At 36.3% G+C, this 19,022-nt stretch overlaps 1 protein-coding gene and 1 pseudogene across 1 annotated transcript; both read left to right on the forward strand.

The window, feature by feature from the left end:
- The window catches only part of LOC113572507, a 17,844-nt pseudogene extending 13,543 nt beyond the window's left edge, over positions 1-4,301 (forward strand).
- A 2,917-nt stretch (positions 4,302-7,218) lies between these two features.
- slc26a3.2 (solute carrier family 26 member 3, tandem duplicate 2) lies at positions 7,219-16,772 on the forward strand. Its single transcript, XM_027002202.2, has 19 exons — positions 7,219-7,349; positions 7,595-7,734; positions 8,189-8,299; positions 8,908-9,068; positions 9,307-9,471; positions 9,829-9,981; positions 10,193-10,275; positions 10,375-10,522; positions 10,866-10,979; positions 11,590-11,667; positions 11,883-11,978; positions 12,095-12,201; positions 12,431-12,500; positions 12,822-12,914; positions 13,266-13,361; positions 13,642-13,869; positions 14,089-14,143; positions 14,276-14,409; positions 16,704-16,772. Exons 1-19 carry the CDS (start codon positions 7,219-7,221, stop codon positions 16,770-16,772), a joined length of 2,232 nt encoding a protein of 743 aa, XP_026858003.2.
- The last annotated feature ends 2,250 nt before the right edge of the window (positions 16,773-19,022 follow it).

Genomic DNA, 19,022 nt, shown 5'->3' on the forward strand with positions numbered 1-19,022 from the left:
AATTACGTTAAAGGTTAAGTCTAAATCTAACATAAATTATCAGTATACAAAGGCCCAAGCATAGCAAATCAGATAAGCAAAATTATATATAAAAAGGTTCAATATATATTTACTCTCAAAATATAATAAAACAGATGTGTTTACATTTATGTTCTAATAAAAGGATATGCTATGAACATCACATTGGCTTTTTTGTTTGCCAAACCAACCAACTTAGAGGTATTGTGGGTTTATGGTTAGAACCTTAGAGGTATTGTGGGTTTATGGTTAAAAATGTGCTAAGAATGGACTGACTGTGGATTAATGTATTGAACCTTAAAGTGACAGTCACATTTTGATGTGTTTAGCTAGTTTACTAATGCTACATTCTACAATGTTGTGCCATGTTTAAAACCATTTATTGGCTGCCCTAGACCTTTGCTGAAAGGTTGCCTGCTTGTTATGACATATTCACTAATAACCAATCACAATTCTGGATTTTCCAGTGTCTGATAAGGCTGACTTTTGGAAATTATTTTCAGAATATATAATTTAATTAATCTGGAGTGAGTCAACAATAACTCTGGTAAAAATGCTTGGACCCTTACAATTCCTGCTTTCAACTAATTGTAGTGTATTTTTAGCCCTTCTTGTTCAATATACTTGGCACTGATATTTATAAGAATATGAAAGACTACAAACAAGAAAATATTAACTGTAATAGTTACATAAATGCTTCTTTTAATGTCATTTTTTTTAATATGCTGCTGTTCTGAAGGTTTGTCACTGTATATAATAAGCCATCATCATAAAAGATTTTGTGATTTTTTTCTTTTCCAAATGAATATTCTGCTCTTAGATTGATGAGATTCCCAGAATTAACATTTTCAGATGTAACTCGTCCACATATTTTGCCAACATTAATTACTTCAAAGAGCAGTTAAGAGATGCGGTGAGCTGAACGTGTTCTACAATCATTGAACATTTTTGCTAGTAATTAATATAGATAAGTATAAAGGAAAGCTGAATAAGTAAGAAACACGTCACTAAGTACTACTAATAATACTGGTTATGATTCACAGTTTTATTGTTTAATATCTGATACCAGTTTAATACTTTTTGATGAATGGACAAATAACAGGTGAGATTTGATGCAGTGCAGGTGTTTAAGAAAAGAAACAAGGCATTAAAGAAGATCCACGAACTAATTAAAAGGGGAAGCTGAAGGTCACACAGGTATAAAAATAACCCCAGACAAGACTCTATAGTATTACATTTCATTATTTAAGCTAATTAAAATTCTATTTCACATTTGTGTAATTTAAAATTTTTAGAACACAATAAATGCTTACAAATTGAATGAGAATGATGTGAGGATGTTAATGTACTATGCTGTCCAAAGCTTATAGGAAGTAGACATTGCTACAGCATAATCTAGTGTAATCTTACCTTTGATACAAGTAACTGATGTCTGCTGCAGAATGGTCTAGCGCCAGTGGAGCTCTTGGGGGTGGACAATGAGGCCTTTGAGAGGGAGCAGGACACTGAGCTGGTGGAGGGGGAATTCCAACAGGACCTAGAGGGTGGAGCATCTCCAGACACAGAAGTGGAGGTACAGGTAGACTGGACCTTTATGCTGCCTGTCAATGTGAATGTCCCCAGAGTCAACATCCACAGCTTGGTGATGGACTTCTCTGCTGTCTCCTTCCTGGATGTGATGGCTGCAAAGTCCCTTAAATTGGTGCATTCTAATTCTATTTTGAGCTGTTCTCTAATTCTGCTTTGGCTGAATTGACATGTAAAGCCCAGAGCACATGGCACATGAGGGTTTGTCACTCATCAGCCATAAACAAATAGAATTAACTATTTTAAATAACGCAAAATTATGGGAATACATACAACATAGATTGCTTAAATAACCTCACTTTGTGAACAGCGTATAGATATCTCCATGCAAAGTTTGATATAAAGTTGCTATCAGCTGACTTTTGGCCTGACTGGAACTACCTGTGCATTGTGCAGTTCTAAAACAATCCTCCCAGCCAACATGAATTAAGCATTAACCAGCATTATGTTATAACAATAGTAGTTTTTATATGTGACTAGAAGTACATGAGAAAATGATAATTTTGTACTCAACACAAAACAAACTAAAATAATTAAAAATTAAAAATGTCTTTACTGAAAGCTATAATAGATTACATATGCAACATGTCTTACATCCTGTGTGGCATTTAATTTCCCTCAAAATAGCACATTATCCACAACATGCCTGTTTGAATATACAACACAATACTACTCATATGACACATTGAGAAATATTCTCAATTTTCATTTTAATTCTTTTGAGAAATATTCTCAATTTTCATTTTAATTCTTTTCACATTCTAGTGTATAAAATGTGACTCTGGAAATGTCAAGTAAATTTGTAACAGGTGGCTGTTGCTCCATTTTAGCCTTAAATTGATCAGATAAAAGGCTGTAAAAGACTGCGTTGGTCTACGGTGTTTTTAGATAACAAAGGTATCATTCAGTTTGAACTTTGTGTATTTAGTGATATGCCTTTCGTTTGCCATTAGTCAGTGATTTGTTATGTCTTTGACCTTCACAGGTCATAAAGGAATTTATAGCCATTGGAGTCAGCGTTTGTATTGCAGTGACGGTATGGCATGTGTTGTAAAACTTACCAATCAAGATAATAATTACGTGGCTTCACACAGCGTTTATATTTACATCTTAGTAAATTCTTCACACAGGATCAATTCAGCATATTAGAAATGATTCCCAATCATGCTAATTTAATAGTTTAATAAATATGCTAATATTAATGTTACTATTTCTTTCCGGTAAATAACATATTGTTATCATTATAACATAATAGCAGTATCCCAACAAATTCTTCATCCTGGCATGTTGCAGGCACTTGAACAGTTCCCAGCGTTACAGATGAGACTGTCGGGAGAATGGAGGCCATGAGCTTCTTTGATGAGGTGATAACCAGAAACATGCTCTTCCTCTCTGCCCATGATGCCATCCTCTTCATCAAGCTGAAAGCCTCCAGTGGGAACTTACCATGCTAGGCAAGGTAGGATGTATTTAGACTAAGGACTATATTAGCTTGACTGCAGGTGAGCTTTACCGTTGCAACATACACGATGGTCAAAGTGCACAATAAGCATTTATTACTAATCACTATAGACTTTTTATTTTTTTTCGTTTAGCTCATTTAACAGGCAAAATGAACTTGTAAGCAGTGAGATATTTTAGGTGCAAATCCTACACAACATAACATACTTAATGTAATGCTTTCATCGATCACTGAGACATTATTACCGCTTAAAGCCCACTTTTATACAGTGTATGAAGGATGCTTCTAAACCATGCTGCTTTGCTGAATGACATAAATAAGAAATGGACTTTTTGACACATGTTGATTCCAATACTTTCAAATGTACCTTGGCAACATACAATACCTGTTTCAAGATTTCACAAATGCAGGATGGAAAAGATCTGCCTCCTTTCCCTACAGATGAACGTCAGATTGAGACCTATGACAACCAACACTCGGTGAGCTCCATGATTTTTGTTTTTGGTAATATATTATTCAATGTCAAATCTCTCTGCTTTATTTATAGGGTATTCATGGACTTTCAAACTAAGTCTGAACCAATCACTTTCACTGTTGGACCCACAGGCAAGACAGATGCAATCGTCTGACTGCTTTCTACAGTCCTGGAAGCTTCTTCAATTAACAAACAACAATAAGCACAGATTTATATGCTAATCACTAGATAATAGATTGCACTAGATAACATTTTGCTATCAATGCTATTCTCACCTTTTATCGAGCATTCCAATCTTTGTTGGATGTGTAGCATATACATCAAAAGCAGCCAAACATAAAACTGAAGATGCCTTGTAGTATGTGAGTTTACCATACCAAAGAGGGTTTGGATATAAGAACTTGGTTTCCTCCCCTGCCACCTGCTCCCAGCGTGGGCCTTTAGTGAACCCAGAGACAGATGTGGTGACTAGATGATGGACTTTTTGCATGGTAGTTACACAGAAAAGAGCAATTCTTGTCCTTTATAAATGTTTGCCACTGTGTGTTATCACACAATGCTGCCATTTTTAAATTGCTTAATAAAATGCCCTAAATAATGTCAGAATGGGTACTGAGCTTTTGCACTTGCATAACATTTAAGAGTACATATGACATATGTGAGAGTATGGCAATAGCAGTGAATTCAAAATTTTTCATGTTTAATGAAATTTTGAGAAGCATGAGGTTAAATTTGGTAATAAAGATGTGAAGATGTAAAGTGTGGTTGTCATTGGTCTGTTTTGCTTGGTGAGTATATGTCATAGCCAAGTTAAGTAGGACATAGAACTGTATTCAGATTAGATTCAAGACCTTCAAATTTATATGTACTACCAGCATTTAGCATTTTTGGAGACCATGTACAACTGATTGATAAATATTTCAGGATGAAGCATTTTTACATAGATAGTGAAGGCACAAAAAAGCAAAAATACCATCTCTTTACTGTCAACAATAAAGAAATGAATGTTCAATTGGGATTAAAATGCACAAAAATGTTAGCCATTGTATTCTCTTTAAGACTCTCAAGGTCTGTGCAGTGCTCTGGTAGTTTCTGGTTAGATAGAATAGATGCAGTAGTTTCAATGTTTGAACAAACAGGGCCATATTATGCTACAATAAAGCACTTGTGTTCCATTGACATTCTTCTGTTGGTTACTCTGAGGGTCTGTTGTGTGCCTTTCTCTCGTCACTTTTAGTAACAGTAGCAAAAGGCATTAATCACCCAAGCAAACATACACGCGCATGCGCACGCACGCACACACACACACACACACACACACGCACACACACACACACACACACACACACACACACAAACACACACCTCGCTTATCCTCCTAAAAATTTTACCTGCACCCAGTCCAACTTCACTGCCTGACACTAGTTGAGAGGTAAGTCATGGTAAATCTGTTCTTTCATATCTATTATTCAGGTAGTTTGCATCTACCTGGGTGTGTTCCTTTGAAACAAAACAAATTTATATATTCATAAACACAATCTAAACAAATAGTACCAATAATTAAAATCCCAGAGTCTGCCCTAGTCAAATAGCCACTGTACAGATTTACCTTTTCTATGACTAGTCCAGCAATTATAATTGCATTAGGGTGTCCTGATGTTGAGAGCGAGTGGTGTAAATGATGTTAGCAGAATAAGGGTGTGTCTCTGTGAAATGATTACATAGACAGCTCTGTCCTCAGAATGATTATTGCCCCAATTATTGATAAAATCATTAAGCTTTGTAATTGCGTCGTGTCTGTCTCTTTTGGACCTCCTGATCTGAACTGATTATCTCTAATCTCTAGAAAGGCGTTTTGGGATATGCATTATGATTATGCAACACACAAACAATTCTTTATGAGTTTTAGGATTTTTTTCCTTTGGAGTTGGTAAAACATAGTAATATAATTTTGTTAAGACTAAAATTAGATATGACCTTAGATAAGAACTGAAAGAAAGTATTTATTCTGAAACTGTTTGGCCTATTTATTTAAGTATATTGATATTGTATATTTATTCACTCTCACTGTATTATATGAACTCCTGTTCACTGTCTTTACTACTAATAAATTGCTATTCAGTTTAATAATAGGTTGCTATTTCTTAGTCCTGAAGGCCTGTATGTATGTGTGGTTGTATCTACATGTATCTACTCATGTAGAGAGGCTATTATAAAAATAAATGATAGAAAAGAAAAATGCAACATTGCAATAGTATTTAACAGGTTGATAGAAGAATTGTGTATGGAAAACTAACTGCTGGGGGAAGACTGCTGAGGAACACTGCCTATAAATCAGAATTAGATTATACATTTTGCCTCTTGCATGTGGACTAGGCTTGATGTGGGCTAACAGTCATGAACTCAATAAAGAAATTAGGCACAGTGTATGATTTGTTGTGGCACTGACATGGGCCATGGTGATTCGTTGTACACATCATTTATTAAGGACAAAAAAACCTAACTCTTTGTGCCAATGATAATTTAATCAGATAATCCAGTCACCCTATAATGAGTGTGAATCATTTTTTTTGCAGTTCTCAATACATCTAAACCAGGCAGATTAACAGGTCTTTTGGGAACTGAACAATACAAAATGTAAATGGTTGGATGACTGAAGAGAGCACTCAATCAACCAACAGTGTGACATAATATGCTTTGAAACATAGAGTGTGAATGGTCTCTATGGCAGACAACAAGTCATTAAGTGTATGTAATCAGGATTTTATCAAGAAGAACAATGGTCAAGGAGATGAAACCCATAAAGGAGGTATTATGTCTGCTGTTAATGATTACAGAAAATGGCTATTTATGAATGGAAATATTGGGGAGAATTGCACATGAACTCAAAGCTTCCTTTCAGAACTGATCTGTAAAGAAGAGGAGACACCAGAGTTATGAGATACCAGAGACAATAGTACACAACAAGGACTAAAAGTATTTGAGGTAAAGTCTGAATATTATATCTTTGCTAGTCACTGTCATAGTCCTGTTATACTATAATAGATTGTTAAACTCTGTTATTTTTAACATTTATTTAATTGATGTAATTAACAAATTCATATGCATATTGTGTATTCACTTTTTTATGTGGTTGATGTGGTCAAGCGAACATGCTTTTTCCTTTCCTCCACCGCTTGCTGCTGGACGGATTTAATTTAAGACAGAAAATACCTAATAAGGTTAATCTGCACCAGAGCAGGGCTACACCTTTCTTGTCTGCCAGTTCATGATTTGTCTTGTTCATAACACAATGTTCAAAGAATTCTGGGATTAAAGGGTAAACCTGTACTGATTTTGAAGCATGCTCATGAAGCATGAGGCAGCCTGAGATTTAGAGCCAATTACCTCAGAAGTATAAAGAGCATACAAATAGAATCTATCAACTATTAAACTGTAGTTTAGGGGGAACAATGTTTATACAGAAAATCCTGTGTTTTTGCTTATTGATGTGGTCTATAATAAGATTTAAAGTTGAATTAAATATACTGGCATGTCAGTACAGATAACATCAAATTCCTTCAGCAGAGGCTCCTTCAGCAATTGGTTTCTACAACTTTTCTTGTAACAAGAGTTCTGTCCTCACCCAGAATTCTAGAAACTTTTTATTGACAACACTTCCGAAAGAGGAGTCACAATGATGCGGACATCAGTAAATCGGTATGTAGTGACCAGACCCCTCTACACAGAGGATGCTTTTATAAAGGAGCATGAGAAGGTCCACCGGCAGCACAAGACCATGCTGGACCATATTAAGCAATACTTAACGTAAGTCTGAAACATTTATTTTGCTCTTCAAATAGTACACAAGGATAATGATAAAGAAAGGAAGTCAAAGTTTTGAGAAGTTGTCTCTTTTAAAAAGTCAGTCATAACATGTCCCATTAGAAAGACTTCTGTTTAGTCTGATCATGTGTTAAATCAGCAATTAACAGTTATGTGATTACTAGGTAGGAAAAAAAGCTAAAGGTGTGTAATCCTGATATACTCTCCATGTGTGCATAATAACACAGATGTGATGGTAAACGGGTAAGGAATGCCCTGCTGTCTTTGCTGCCCATCATTGCCTGGATGAAAATCTACAGACTCAAAGAGTGGCTGCTGGGTGATGTAGTATCTGGGGTCAGCACTGGACTGGTGGCTGTTTTGCAAGGTAAACTACAAAGATCCTTTACATCCTACAAAGCTTAGCTCCTAAAGATATTGTTATTTTGTTGAAGGCATATCAGACATTACATTATTTAAATACTAGCTGATGCTATAGGACTAAAAACCATCATTGCTAAAATGTTTAGATACTTTTGTTAGAATCTAATGTTGAAAGAAAGATTTGTGCCTAAAGTGTAAGTTATTAATTAGAATTATAATGTAAATATTACATTATAAAGAGAAAGAATATATCTTTATGAACTAGAATTATTGACTTGATATTAGTTTATAAGTCTTTGTTATTAGTTTATAAGTCTTTGTTATTAGTTTGTAAGTCTTTTGGCACACATTACAACTAATTTAAATTTACAACAGGAGATAATCAGATAGTTGTAGAATTCATGTTACGATTGTGTTAAATAAAAAATGACTTTTAAACTTGTTTTGTTGTTTTTTAGGGTTAGCATATAGTTTGCTGGCATCTCTCCCTGCTTGGTATGGGTTATATGCTGCTTTTTTCCCAGTGATCATCTACTTTTTCTTGGGGACTTCTCGACATATTTCAGTGGGTGAGTCCGAGGCACTGTTTTAAGTAATATGGATATGAAAATAAAAGGGATACATATGGCCTAAAGTGCAGTGACTCGGAATGCTTAGGATGTATGTCACTGAAGCACTGGTCCACTGAATGGTGCGATAGTTGCCAGTGGGCTACTGTGTCTGCAGTGAATGTACAAACAGATAAAAGCCCAGAGAAACTACAACAGTAGACAAATATACAGACAAAGTTTCAGCTTCAAGATGTCTTTTACTAACCTACTGATTTTAGCTATGCAATACCCTTTTGTCCATTTACATAGACAACAGTAAGTCAGAAAGTGTTAGAAACCATATAAACAAGGCTATTTGAGATTATTCCCCAAAAAAGGGTGTTTTGGACAAGTTTTTGATGAATTCACTATGCAGTTTGCAAGGTGCTAATTAGTGGACATTAGCCTCACAGGTCCAGTCCAAAACTAAAGAAAGAAAATTTGGCAGCTAATCATGTCCTGATTAATTGTCTACATATGGAGTGAGGAGAAAGTCTTTTAACCTAAGCACATTGAATAGGGGATTACATGGGGTTGTGGTGTCTATGTGGCTAACCACTGCAGTCTACTGTGCATTTCCATTCCAGGAGCATTCCCTGTCTTGAGTCTGATGATAGGGGTTGTGGTGAACAGAATGGTTCCTGAGAATGGTCCTCCAGCCAACATCACAGCCTTTGAGGGGCTAACAATGAACGAGCAGAGAGCCATAGTGGCTGCCTCATTAACTTTCCTCATTGGCATTTTCCAGGTACACCCAGATCTCTGCTCGCCATAACCTTAGAGCACTGTTTCTCCCTCTGTGATGCAATTGTTTATGGTACACTGCTCATTGCAAAGTGAGTGTTGACTGACCTAGCAAACACAACCATTCAAATCACAAATCACATCCATTCAAAATTTGCATCAATCATGTCAAGACTCGGTTCCAGGTTGTGGATATAAAAGGCAGTTTCGCCCTCCTAATGTAATTCTGTTCTTTTACTCAGCTGGCCATGGGATTGCTGCAGGTGGGCTTCATAGTCATTTACCTGTCAGATACTCTGATATCTGGGTTCACCACAGCTGCTGCAGCACACATCCTGGTGTCACAGCTCAAGTTCATTTTTGGGCTTCACGTACAAGGCTTCAGTGGACCACTCTCCGTAATATATGTAAGTTTACATATATTAAAAGGCTCTGAGTTACTCATACAAACTGCAGAGCTCACAGCTCAGCTGCCAAAATGTATCTTTATGGACCATATTTTAAAGCACATTAACTGACCATACTTGAAAGTACGCTATCTAGCTTTGAGACCTTTATTGAACTTTAACATACTTGGGGCTACCCCCTTTTCTCCCAGTTTCTCACATTTGCACACACACGCACACACGCATGCACGCACATGCACACACACACACACACACACACACACACACACATACACAATCATACACATCATAGATAGCTTATCTCAGTATTAAAACACGGTGCTCATACCATGCTTTCATTATTGTTTTTAACTGTAGATTCTGGAGGGGGTCTTTGGCCAGATCACTTCCACAAATCTTCATGACCTAGTCACATCCATTGTGGTGATGGTTGTAGTGTTAACTGTGAAGGAGCTCAATGAAAGATTCAAGTCCAAGCTTCCTGTGCCTATCCCAATAGAGGTCATTATGGTGAGTGTGGCTAGTCGATCAGTACCCCTGAAAGCAGGCTAATATCAATGTTATTTATTTACAAATGATAACATAAAAGATTGGGTTGTTGGTTTACAAATGATGCAGTTCTGATTATTTAAATGTATTATTTAAATTTTCATCATTACACATATCATATTGTAACCAATGAAACTGGAGAAGCAGCTACCACAGTGTCACTATTTTACAGACTGTCATAGCATGCGGCGTCTCCTATGCCTTCAGTTTCAAAGAATATTATGGCGTGGATGTTGTGGGAAGAATACCAGATCAGTAAGCAACAAAACGCTAAAATATCACAATTATCTGTGTGTTGAATAACGTATCAGTAACTTCATATAATAAAAACGTAATATGCTCTCCCTTTGATAGATTTGAGGCCCCCATGGCCCCTGATCTTCAGGTATTTCGGGAGACCTCAGTGGACGCTTTCCCTATGGCCATAGTGGGCTTCGCAGTAGCTTTCGCCGTAGCAAAAGTCTACTCCATCAAACATGACTATGTTATTGACGGAAATCAGGTCAGTGCCATCATCACATACAGTAACTCTGTGCCATGCACCATTAAGCTGTAAATTCCTACTGTGCATGGCTAGCAACCTATGGCCTACCTCAGTATTCTCCACAGATACTTCTTTCCAGTTTATCCCCTACAACCTAATATTCCTCATCCTTTTTGTTTTGAACAATTTACCAATATTAAAATATGAAAATCCAAATTAAAATTTCAATTTAGTTACATTTTTACATTGAATAAAATTGTTGTGATAAAGTAATGCACGTGTTTAAGTAGAAATACAAATTAAATGTAATGCAAAGATAATGAGTCTCCACATTAATTTATTTGTCATAATGTCTCCACAGGAGCTTATTGCTTTTGGGGCAAGTAACATCTTTGGTGGAGCTTTTAGATCTCTGGCAGCCAGTACAGCTCTTTCCAGGAGCTCAGTGCAAGAGAGCACAGGGGGGAAAACACAGGTACAGCGCTTTATAAAGGTCATCCTACCTATAGTAGCTCTAGTGCTTCTTATGATCAGTATGAGACAACAACATTTTTAAATAGAGGAATTTCACATACACCATACAAACACATCTAAGGCAGTGGTAGCTCAGTGGTTACGGTACTTGACTTTTGAGCAGAAGGCTGCTGGTTCAAGCCCACTATGGCCAGGTTTCCACTGTTGGGCCCCTGAGTGAGGCCCTTAACCCTCAAGTTGTAATCAATCATAACTGTAAGTTGCTTTGGATAAATGTTTCAGTTACTGCCTCTGCCAGTCCTTTTTCAATAACACAGAAATACTGTCCTCTAGTGTTCAGGTGGATGAATTTCATGGGTGCAAGCTCAGAAAGAGCCTATAAACAAAACACAATGACCCACATTAAGGTGCCTTTAAAAAATTTCAGTTTACTTTCTAAGTTGTAAATTGTAATTTTATTAGTGATGTATGACATGAGACTGGTGGCATTTAAAAGGGGTTAATCAATTTCAGAGGATTTAGTATGTGGCCTTCTATTGAACCCTATTGCGGTTAACCAATTTTACCACCTCTTCCACAAAAAAGAAAACAAAGCTTCTGTAATTTTCCAGGTTGCTGGTGTTCTCTCTGCCATGATTGTCCTTGTAGTAATCCTGGCATTAGGATTCTTGCTAGAGCCATTACCAAAGGTAAGGATCAGACTTGCCAGACTTTGGTGTCATACACATAAGCACCCCATGCACAGATAAACAACCCAAAGCTTCTTGTGTACTCAGTGCACCTCCTCTTACAGTGTGCAAAACCAGAAGAACAGTCTGGGATCAGTAGTGGCTGAGCTTTAGGTAATACTGAGTTTTGCTGAGTTATGCTCTATCCATACTTGTGTGCTATGCTGTATTTGCAGTCAGTGCTGGGGGCCGTAGTGATAGTGAATCTGAAGGGGATGCTGATGCAGGTGTGTCACGTTCCTTCTCTGTGGAAGAAGGATCGGCCTGACTGTGTAAGAGCACTTCATGTTTTATTTCTCTGGCCAGGACCTATGTAATGTTGCGTTTTGTAATGGCTTTGGTCAGCACCCATGTAATGGCTAAATGTCTGCTCATTCCCTTCCTGCAGGTTGTCTGGATAGTGACCTGTGTGGCCTCCATTTTGCTGGGCCTGGATCTTGGCCTAGCTGTAGGACTTGGAGCAGAACTGATTGCTGTGGTCTTTAGGACTCAGTGGTAAGTACAGACAAATGTGGCTAACTGACCGGTAGACTGAACACAATGATTTGATGAAAAGACTGTCCTTCTTCTACCTGTAACAAGTACCAATTAGGTTTTAACAAAATAATTTTTTTGCTGACTTAAAGTTTAAATACTTTAAAGTTGAAAAGTATAAGTAAGAAATATAAGCATATAGGTTGTTGGTTTAGTCACTAATATAATTATATATTTGATCACCCTCCAGCCCACGCTGCTGTGTCCTGGCAAACATCGCTGGAACGGATATTTACAGGGACCGCAAGGACTATACCAGTGTGAGTGACCTATAGTCACAACTACCCCTCTGTACCTACCAGTGGTCCATGATCCTCTTCTCAATGCCAGAAAACATTGATGACTCTTCTTAACCTGCTATCACCTCATATGTCAGTGGGCAAAAATATGCTATTAAGGCAAAAGCAAAAGCAGCAATAATGAACTGGCTTACGTCTGCAGTGCTGATGATTACACTTTATTGGTGCTAATGTGTGTGTCAGTGCATACATATGAGATGAAACTGCTAACCGAACTGAACAAGACAACTTTTTCTTCATAGAAAAAAAACATTTTTCTTTCTCCTTCTATACTTTCCACAGATATATGAACCAGAGGGTGTGAAGATTTTTAGAATCCCTTCACCGATCTTCTTTGCAAATATTGATTTCTTAAGAGGCAAGCTGATTGATGCTGTAAGTATTGAAAATGCTTAGTAATGAAAGCTTGTTCTTGCCCTCAGTTAAACTCTTCAGCCAGGTCAGCTCACTCTGCATTACCTTTGTATACAGCCAAAGTAGTTACATCCATTCAAATTTCAGATTCAGATTTTCACTTCTCTGTTCTCCCCTGCCTCTTATGATGAATGTCCATCTATTATGGAAATGACAAACATAATTAGACATGGAACCAGACACCATTAGTTTCATATAGTTTCCTATAGAGTAATGGTTAGCATACACTATTTTATCATAATGAAGTTGTATTATCATGTCTTGTACATTTGTCTATTCATTTAATATACAGTTAGTTTTTATGTGTTATAGGTGGGCTTCAATCCACTGAGAGTACTGAGGAAGAGAAATAAAGCCCTGAGGAAAATCAGGAAACTCTTAAAGAAAGGGGAACTAACACTCATGTCTGTAAGTCCAGCAAAGAGTAATGGTAGTGCTCTATGTTTCTGGATTTTCTAATTTATTGTGCGATAATGTACACCAGTAATGTGCACCAATAATGTGGCCACCATTATCAAATGGCCTTATAGGTCAGTAGGTAAGAGGCTCATAACCATTTTTCAGTTCTACTTTCTGTATTAAGTCTGGAATTTGGCCTTATGGGAGGTTAATATTCCAGTTGGCAATTCCAGGATCTTACTTGTAAACTTGTTAGGCTCCTTTGACTATCAATACTCTGGATCCACAGAAAGGCCTACAGGTGATGGGCTCTTTGTCTGCTGAAGACTCCGAGGATGAGAGCAGCATAGAGGACTTGGACCTGCCTACAGACTTCTCCGACCTTCCTGTTCAGGTGAACTGGAGAGCTGAACTTCCTGCAAACATCTCAGTACCTCCAGTGGACATTCACAGTTTGGTCCTGGATTTCTCTGCTGTCTCCTTCATCGATATCACAGCGCTCAATGGCCTCAAAATGGTATTGTAGTTGTTTGCTCACTTAATGATTACTACAAAAATGGTGAATCAAAAATAATTGTGTGTATGAAGTTATAGAGGATACAGCGCAAGCTGCATATTTGATACTGTAATGTTTCCTTTATAACTTTTTATCAGCAGTGAAAAAATTATGGCATAGGGGAAAAAATAGTTTTCTATATTTTCTAAATGGTATAATATTTTGTAATAAATTTTACAGGCCTTGAAGGAGTTCATCCGTGTTGATGTTGAGGTTTACATTGTGGCTTGTGACCGTAAGTTAAACCGTTCCCTTATCACTACATCCAAATTATATGATGCCACAGTCTTGCAGTAGTCATGTTGCCAATGCAATAAAACAGTAAATCATTCTTATCTATGCAAAACCTTTGAATTCTTGGTTGCAGCATACGTATTTGAGAAACTGAAGAGCTGTGAGTTTTTTGATGACGAGATTAAGACGTCGATCTTCTTTCTGACCCTCCACGATGCAATGCTACACATCCTTCAGATCAATCCACCCCTGAGTGTGAGTGAAAAGGTGAGCAAGCTTCAGCACTGCAAAGGGTTTTCTGTTACTACCACTCTCTATGATGGTCTATTTAACATTTAATTGATACCACACCCTGATAAAACCTATACAGTGAAGTATGATTTAATACTGGACTTGTGGGGAAAATCCTTTTGCTTCATATAATAAAATAATCGATTATTGCAGGTTTTCAAGAATGTCTATGATGAGTTGACTAATGGAAATGGCTTGTGCAGCAAAGAAAAAACAGTGAGTAAACATCAATATTTGTAAATTCTTTAGGAATTTAAGAAATTAATTAATACCTCACCCAAGTACTCAAGAAAATGTCCTTCTTTGCAGGTCAAGGCAACAGAGACAAGGTTTTAATGAACGCCATCTGATCTGCTTCCAAATATACTGTGGAAATTGAGATAAACTGTAGTTGGATGCTGCAAATCTGAAAACTGTGCTTTAATTTTGTAGATAGAAAATCTGTTATATTGTACAGTTCAGATGTAAGGCATCAATAGAGACATGATAATGTTTCATGAAGATGTCTGGATGTATATATAATCTGTATAATCTCTCAATAATGTCTCTGGATTACTGGAGAAAAACACGAACAGTCTTTTTCAGTGCTGCTTTTGTATATGTAAATATTTTTGGTATATTTTTGTAGTATAGTGTGTCATATTTGTGCATATCACTATTTAAAATAAACTTCAAACATTTCACTTGTTTTGTTTTCCTTTTTTTGTCTGAAGCCCAGAATGAAATGATCAATTGTTATTTCAACATGAGAACTATTCAAATCAACAGTGGTCCTTGTCAGTCTCTTCAATGCTGGCAGAAAGAAGAACAATAAGATTTCCACAGAAATGGAGGTGGGATGAATGTTACTGAAGCACATCTATTGTCTATATTTAAAGAAACTTCAGGACAAATTTAATGGTAATAATTACCAGCTCTTCCTCTGAATGATCAATTCAGCACTGGATTTTTTTGGAAACAAATGTTCTATTGCTATTTGCTTTTTGCTTCTTTTAAATACACAGGCGACTATTCATAATAGGTATACAAGATCATTTCTGATGAGCAAAGAAAGTTCTGATGAGCAAAGAAAGTATGAGCATTTTCTTCCACAGCAAAGAAACAACAGTGTGTGAATGCACTATTTTTTTTAGATGTTGTAGCAACTCATTTACTCTAATTTACTCTAAATAACAGGCAATTATTTATTTAAAGAAAGCCCTTCTCTGAAGGCCAAGGAAGCTGACACCCTCTCAACAGCTACAAAGTATACTGTAGAAAATTAAACCAGTTCTGCTGGACACTGCTGATCTACAAAGTGTTTTAGTTTTGCCAATAGAAAATCTGTTGTACAGTTCATATGTGTGGATGGAGATCAGTGCTGCTTTTGTATATGTAAAATATTGTTGGTATAAACTATATAATAAAGCATAGCCTGTCAGATTTGTATTACTAATTCAAATAAACCTTGCTATGTAAGAATTATAAAAATGAATATAATTCGTTGTTGGTTTCTTTGCTGATATAAGAAAGGAAAACAAAAGCTCTCGACAAAAATGGAAGCATGATAAATATTACAAAAGCACATCTAATCTGTATGCTTAAGGAAACTGCAGAGTGAATTTACTAGTAACATATGTTTCCTCCTCTGTGGTCACTGCCAGGTGTAGAGAGAATCAGGAACTGAAGATGTTTTCTAGACTTGCACTGATTTGTTTATTGTTAGTGCACTTGAATAAATGTAACCCACTGAACTAGCTTACATGCACACGTGCCTAGTGTTGGATTTTACCTGCTTTAACATGCTGTCATAAAGGGCTGCATAGACATCTGGCCAGAGATGATAAAGAAGGGAAAGGTAAAGGAAGGATTTTAGGAAGAAAAACAGCTTTTAAAAGCCTCGTCCAAGTCATTACGTTACCAGAGGTGGATGGAGTGACCTAAAACCAGGCAAACGTAGAAAACAAAATTCCAAAGCCATGCACACACAATTAGATTGTAAAAGCAGTCTACCAACAAGGGAGAAAAAAAGTCAAAAAGTAAATCAGGCCAAAAACCTACTGCATTACCTATAGAATTGTAATACAATGAGAACAGTACAAATTCATCAGAATGTAGTTTTTAGTACTTCAGTACTAGCTGAGAAAATGTACAGTAGGTGTACCCAGGATGGTCTACTTACATTCCTACCTGGCAGCCCTAGTTTCTTTAACAAACTCATTTGTTGTTGTTTGTTTATCATTTGTTTTGCTTTCTTTTGCTCTTTAATATAATGTTTTTATTATTTGCAGGTGAGGGATTCTGAATACTTTGTAGATCCGGTGGTCCAAAAGAACACAACTGGTCATCTAACCATATAACATACATAGCAGATAAAGAGACTTCTGCCATAATTTCATTTGCATGGACACATTATTTCACAAACTGAGAGAAGAAAACTGACACAACAAAAAACAAAACAAAATAAAATAAACAAATAACAGCAACAACAAAACCCTAAGCAGTAACATCTTGTTCTTTTTGTACTATTTCTACTGTGAAATGATTGCTGTCAGTTAAGATCATAAACATAAATGACTGAACTACTTCTACTAAATTACTGCACTGGACGTATGCCAGAGAGGGTGCCATGAAACATTCACTGTTCAAATCAGAATGGTGTTAGTCAAGTTTGTCCTTATCTGCCTTTTCTGAACTCAGTACTATAAACTCTCCAAGTTAACTCTCCAATGTTAAGAAATAAACACATTTTCAAGGAATCTTCCAGGTGTATCAACTGGTAGGAAGTTCAGCGTTTAGGATATCAATATTACGGATGAGACAAAAGAATGATGAATGTTTGTCTTTGATGAGGAGAAATAGTAACCACCTAGATGTAGATTCTTCCATACAAGGAAGTATGACTAACATTCCTGTTTTTGATGCCATCCCTGCACATTCTAGTAAATCATTAAGGAATCTGCAAAATACAAGGAGATGCTCTCAGTGCACAGAGTCCTCAGAAGGCAAACACAAGAGACTGTAAGTTCTCATTTATAAGATTCTACAGAACAAATTTCTAAAATTCTACAGGATATGTCTGTTACTGCCTATAGAAATTGTTTCTCAATAAAACAGAAATATTGTCCTCTTGTGTTCAGATGGATGAATTTCATGGGTGCAAGCTCAGACAGAGCCTATAAACAGTGTACCACTTTAAGGTGCCTTAAAATAATTTTACTTTCTAAGATGTAGATTGTAATTTTACCAATACTGCATGGAACAAGACTAGTGGCAATTAAAAGGAGTTAAGAGGATTTAATATGTGGTTTACCTTTGAACCTTACATGGATAACCAAAGAAGGGTTCAATCTTGAACCATGTTCTGGTGACCAAACATTTATATTACTTCTTCCACCAAAAGGAAAACAAAGGGAATAGGAGTTAATCTGTGCTGATGTTGAGGTTTACATTGTGGCTTAATAAAACCTATGCACTGAAGTGCAATTTAATACTGGACTTGTGGGAAAAATCCCTTTTTCTTTATATTATTAAATAATTCACTATCACAGGTTTTCAACAATGTCTATGATTAACTGAATAACAGAAACAACTTGTGTAGCAGAGAAAAAAAAACAGCAAGTAAACATCATTTTTTTGTAAATTCTGTAGGAATTTAAGAAATTGATTAATACCACACCCAAGTACTCAAGAAAATGCCCTTCTTAGCAGGCCAAGGGATCAGAGACAAAGTTTTCATGAAGACCATCTCATCTGCTTTGAAATATTCTGCGCAAACTGAGACAAAGTCTGTAGTTGGATGCTGCAAATCTGAAAACTGTGTTTTAATTTTGTAGATAGAAAATCTGTTATATTGTACAGTTCAGATGTAAAGCATCAGTGGAAACATGGAAAATTTTCAAGAAGATGTATGAGAGTATTACTGTATTATCTCTGCACACACACACACACACACACACACACACACACACACACACACACACACACACACACATATATATATAATCTGTAAAATCTCTGCATATATATATATAATCTATATAATCTCTCAAGAATGTCTCTGGATTCATGGAGATAAAAAGGAACAGCCTTTTTCAGTGCTGCCTTTGTATATGTATATTTTGAAGTATAGTGTGTCCTATTTCTGCATATCACTGCTATTTAAAATAAACTTCAAACATTTCACATTTTGTTTTCCTATTTAAACAAAGTGATCAGTTGTTATTTCAACATGAGAACTATTCAAATCAACAGTGGTCCTTGTCAGTCTCTTCATTGCTGGCAGAAAGAAGAACAATAAGATCTCCACAGAAATGGAGGTGTGAGAATATTACTGAAGCACATCTATTGTCTATATTTTAAGACACTGCCAGGCAAATTTAATGTTAATAATTGCCAGCTCTTCCTCTGAATGACCAATTCAATACTTGAATTTTTGGAAACAAATGTTCTATTTGCTTCTTTTAATTACATAGGTGACTACCCATAACAGATTTACAAGAACATTTCTGCTGAATTGAATGAATGAATTGAATGGAAATAAATAAATAAACAACTCATTTACTCTAACCTAAACTCTACTCTAACCTTTCATTAAAGAAAATGTCCTT

This window comes from Electrophorus electricus, chromosome 7, assembly GCF_013358815.1.
Source record: "Electrophorus electricus isolate fEleEle1 chromosome 7, fEleEle1.pri, whole genome shotgun sequence".
Taxonomy (NCBI): Eukaryota; Metazoa; Chordata; class Actinopteri; order Gymnotiformes; family Gymnotidae; genus Electrophorus; species Electrophorus electricus.